This window comes from Nasonia vitripennis, assembly GCF_009193385.2.
Source record: "Nasonia vitripennis strain AsymCx chromosome PSR unlocalized genomic scaffold, Nvit_psr_1.1 chrPSR_random0006, whole genome shotgun sequence".
Lineage (NCBI taxonomy): Eukaryota > Metazoa > Arthropoda > Insecta > Hymenoptera > Pteromalidae > Nasonia > Nasonia vitripennis.
Window position 1 is genome coordinate 48,319 of NW_022279665.1, and position 5,407 is coordinate 53,725.

At 43.6% G+C, this 5,407-nt stretch overlaps 1 protein-coding gene across 1 annotated transcript; it reads right to left on the reverse strand.

The window, feature by feature from the left end:
• Positions 1–1,064: 1,064 nt before the first annotated feature.
• Positions 1,065–4,865, reverse strand: LOC116417982 (zinc finger protein 431-like). Its single transcript, XM_031933172.1, is given in 5 exon segments — positions 1,065–1,246; positions 1,249–1,906; positions 3,010–3,215; positions 3,218–4,198; positions 4,640–4,865. Coding segments are annotated over 5 exon segments (2,253 nt in total).
• Positions 4,866–5,407: the final 542 nt, after the last annotated feature.

The window sequence follows — 5,407 nt, forward strand, 5'->3', positions numbered from 1 at the left end:
TTAAGCAATTGCGCAGATTTCTTGGTATGGCCTCTTGGTATCGCAAATTTTTAGAAGATTTTGCAACGCTATGCGAACCGCTTACCGCGCTCACTCGTAAGAATGTTAAATACGAGTGGAAAGACGAACATTGGGCTGCTTTTGAGCAAGTAAAGGCTTTAATCGCAACTGCCCCAGTCTTAGCAAGGCCTGACTTCAGCGCTCCGTTTATTGTAGAATGTGACGCCAGTGACACAGGGGGTGCATTCACAGTAACGGGATTCCGAGGGTATTGCTCGCATGCACCCTGGATCCTCGAATATCGCGATGTAACGTGGAGGTCAACCCCACGATTTTAGCGATATATTTGAAAAAAATTTTCGCGTGATCAGGGGCCATTGGTGTGCGCACTATTGTGTAACATAGGCTTATTGACACGCGTACTGAAATACACGGACAAAGTACGGAGAGTCCGCAGAGAATCGCACGCATCTGAGATAGATCGAGCAATATCTCGAAGTGTCATGGCGGCCGCACGGGCTAACGCGACTCTGGCGGGTGGGTCTTTAGCCCGAGGACTAGACCGAGCACTAGACCGAGGGCCCTCGGGTTGCGCGCGTACCCGAGGGCAGCGCTCGGGTTGCACGCGTACCCGAGGGGAGCGCTCGGGTCGCGCGCGTACCCGAGGGCAGCGCTCGGGTTGCACGCGTACCCGAGGGGAGCGCTCGGGTCGCGCGCGTACCCGAGGGGAGCGCTTGATTTTTTTGTGAGCCCGAGGGGAGCGCTCGTGTCGCAGGGGTAATGCTTGGACTCCAGCGACCACACGTGCTTCACACAATGATGCGCGTTTTACGAAACACCAAAATTTCCCTAGACTACGCGCGGCTCACTTCAGTCGCCAGCCGGGCTCGAGCCGCCGGGTTCGAGCGGCGATCGACACCGAGACTCAGCCAAGTGTAGATCCGCGGCTCACTCGAGGCTCATCCTGGAGTCTCTCCCCGATTGTGATTAAAAAATCAAACCGGCACTAAATGAAACTCAAATCGCGACAAATCAACCGAAAGAACAGTCTCGTCTCTTTAAAGCTACGCAGGATTACACTTGTGTTTTTTCAGCCAAACGTTCTGGGAGAAGCTTTTCTGGCAAGTGTCACACTTATACGGCTTGAGCTTGCTATGTGTCCTCGGATGCACCACAAGATTTTTCATCTGCCTAAAGCCTTTATTGCAAGTGTCACAGGTATACGGCTTTTCATCCGAGTGAAATGAAGATAGTAGTTACTTGCCATGGCCTGTCCGCACTCATCGCAGATGACCTTGGCACCCGTGTGTACTTTCATATGCGTCTTAACCGCGTTCTTCCAGAAGCTCGAGTACTCGCACACCTCGCAGGTGTACTTTTTCGGCCTACCCTCGGGATTGTGCACCGTCGCGTGGAGCATCAAGCTTCTCTTGTCAGCATAAGCGGAGTTACACTCCTTACAGACGAACGGCTTCTCGCCCGTGTGACTGATCATGTGCCTCTCGAGAACGTTCTTAGAGGCGAAACCTTTATTACATACGTCACAACGAATCTCGAAGTCGTCCACGTGGTTTCTCTCGTGCTTCTTGATGTAGGTGATGCTGGCGGTTTTGAAGCCGCAGTAACGGCACTCAAAAGTCCGATGCTTGTGTTTGCCCTGGATGTGATTTTCGCAGCCATACTTGGTGCGGAAGAGCTTCTGGCAGGTCTTGCAGCGGTATGCCACGCGGTACTTGCGTCCACGGGGATGTTCCACCGACATGTGTCGCACACAGAGCTTTACCGTGGCGAACACCTGTTCGCACTGACTGCACTGGTATAGTCGCTTCAACGCCCCGGAGTCCATGCGAACGAGGAGACTGCGTATGGGCTCGGTAAGTTGTTCCTCGTTTTCGAGGTACTCGTACTGCTCGCAGATATTTTAAATTGCGGGTGTCGCGCAAGAGTGAAGTGATGATTTAATAATTTTTTAGAATAAATTGTTTTTGTGAGTTGGTATTTTTTTTTATCACTGACGTTTCTAATTGTTAGGTTTCTTTAATAAATGTACTTACAAAGGCACGATTAATTATTGATGAAGACGCCATGAACTTAATGTCATTCACTTTCTCACATAAGGCAATACAGCGAATAGTTTTTTTAGAATATAGTTTTGTTAAATATCTCTAATCTTCTGATTATGCACTGAATGAAGAAGCGCAATCGAACGATTTTCCGTAAAATACTGGTTAATCGAGGTTCACTCATAATAGGAAATTTATATGAAAAATTCTCAGACGTATAAAGATTTATTTAAGGTAAAAGAAAATTGCTCTTAAATTTAATTCGTTTTTACCAGGCTGATTTTGATTATCTCTCACTTATTTTATGACATATCAATGGAAATATAGGATTACGCGGGATAAAAATTGAATACCATTATCTTTCATTTTTTAAATTTTGTTACTTTATTTAAATTAAAAAAAAAAAAAAAGATAAAACATACAACTACAATATAAAGCATCTAAATAATAAACGTTTAACTTCTGTATATCGAGAAGATAAATAGGAATAGAAATGTCTATGTCTCCTCTCGTTGAAAGAGAAGCTTGTCTACCGGAATAAGTTCGTAAAAAAAGTATTCGACCAGCTTAGCTATGTCAAAATGCACCATTAAAGGAATAACTGAAACTGAGTTTTTCTCGTAGTTTAAATCAGCACGCTTTTATTATCATATAAATCTCTCGACAGTGCGCAAACACGATTCAATCACAAACGGTGCCCCGTAAAAGCTCAGAACTCTCTATCTCTCTCTTTTAAAAGAAGTGCACGTTATCGAGTTATACGCCATTAATAACCATTTCTTTTAATAATATATACTTTCTTTTTTTTATTATAAAATAGAGATACGATTCGATTATGACTATAAAAGTCAGTGACTCTCACGGAATGCGTAAAATCGCAGTGTACATTCGACGTACTAGAATTCCTTTTATAATTATGTGCTCAGTCTTCTGAAATCCCAAACACAAGCCCTGTACTACTACTATCCGGCTCGACAGGCTGCTGCTGTTCTCTAAGCGCTTCTTCCTCTGGCGACAGCAAGAGATTCTGCTGCTGCAGGTGCAGCTGCGTGCGCTGCTCTTGTTGCGCCCTGGCGGTCTGCTTAGCGTGAGTCTTTAAATGCGAGTTCAACATTGTCTTCGAGGCAAAGCTCTTGTGACAGCAAGTACAGTGTGACTTCTCAAATGCACCACCAACGTCGTCCTCTGCGTGAAACTCTTTTCACAATGAGTACACTTGTGAGGTCGCTCACCGGTATGAGTACGTCGGTGCACGCTCAAGTAGTTCTGGGATATAAATCCTTTTCCGCATAGATCGCAAACGTGGGGCTTCTCGCCAGTGTGCTTTCTCAGATGGACCGTGAGATAGGTTTTACTTGAGACGGATTTACCGCAGATGTGACAGACGAACTCGCTCTGCGGTACAGCGCTGCCGTGGGTGCGCATGTGTACAAGTAGAACCTGCTTGCGGCAGAAACGCTTGTTGCAGACCTCGCAGCAGTGCTTCTTTTGGGCTCGCACATAGTCCGGTTGGTGGAGCTTCGCGTGTAGCCTCAAACCTTGACGATAGCGGAACGTCGCCTGGCAGATGTCGCACTGGAAGGGTTTCTCCCGAGAGTGAACGGACAGATGCTCTTGGTAGGTATTGCGCGCGTAGAAACCAGCGCCGCAAATCTCGCAATGGTACTTGTACTCTAGATTGTGCCGGCGCTGGTGACTGGCGAGGTTTTGTCTGTGGGCACTACTGTAGCCACACAGTTCGCAGGTGTAGAGCTTCTCCCCAACGACAACCTGCAGGGGCTCATCGTCCTCGTGACTGAGGCGATGCTTGTGGAAGGAGTCCTCGTCGGCACAGGTGCATTCGCAGTGATCGCAGGCGTAGACCAATACAGTCTCCTCGACCAAATTAGCGTCCTGATGGTGAACAGGTGACTCTACGTCATGGCTCTTGAGATGGAAGTCGAAATAGGCCTCGTCGACGAAGGCCTCACCGCAGAGGGTGCACTGGAGGAGGGTCTCCGGCGGTACCAAGACGATGCCGTTGTTCTCGACCTTTGTGTTGTCGTCGTCGGCCTCAAGGGACTGCGCAGCAGCCATGAGCAGGGACGTCTGGTCCTCGGCACTGCAGAAGACTTGGGTCGAGGACGGCTCCGCCGCTTCGATCACAAAATAATTAACATAGAAAAAAAATATGCATTACATTGAATGCAACAAAAAAAGTTAATTTATGATTTTAAAAATGCAAACAGCAATAAAAAACTAAAAACTTCGAATCAAAGAATTAGTTGGGAAATATTGTTCATGTATGTTAGTAAAAATCGGGTTGTAATTGTTTTATTATTATAACACTTTGTAATACATATTGATTACAACAAAATAGTTCTTACCTGTAAAATTAATATTTAATAAAAAATACAGAAAGTCATTAAAAATTACCCAGTCAATGACTATTAAACTTTATAATATTCAACTCAGTAAAAAATTTATACGATGACTCTCTAAACTTGATAGTTTTTGACTTATGCTTCATGCGCAGCAAAATTGCTTTTGAATTCTAGAAGTTATATATTCTCAGTTTGATTTTAAAGTTCGAAAACTCCCTTTTGACAACATTAACATCAGTAACCTCTTGTGCAAATTCCCTGGAGTAATGTACAATGGCTGCATTTGATTTCTTAATGTTCCTGATGAAAGCAAGACCATGTAGCTTTGTGGACAAAATATAAACCAAGTGACTTGTAAACTTTTTTCTGGAATGACTTGGAAGAGTTCAACACCATGATCCGTAACCATGAGTCGTTCAACACCATGATCCGTAACCATAATCTCGTTACCATGAGTCCACAGAAAACCAAGAATTGTAGCATTTTTACCTGAAATGATTGAGAATATTTTAGCTATAATATAAGAGTCAATCAACTTTTGAAAAAAGATCTTCTATTACTTTTTTGGTTCTTCTTCCTTCTGTTCAGATTCTTTTTGTTCATTTCTTTTTATTATTGCCATATGATTAACTATGTATTCTTTGAATTCATCGGAAAACTGAACATCTGGTTCTTGTTTGGGGGATTTTCCAATTACTCCTGGTTCTACTTTAACTGTTTTATTCTGAGGTTTCGTATAGTAGAAATCGACAACTTGTATATCTGAAAATATAATTAATTTATTTAGCATATAGTTACGTAGATTATGAATAAAATAAATCAATAAATAAATAAAATTACCATCATCATCCGAATAGTCAATACTATCATTACATTCATGCTTGATCGATGGTTTCTTTTCCTTTTCCTCTTCCTCGAGAAACTTTAATAGAAGAAACATTGCATCCATGCGGAATCTCATTTTGTTTTTCTTGTCCTTCA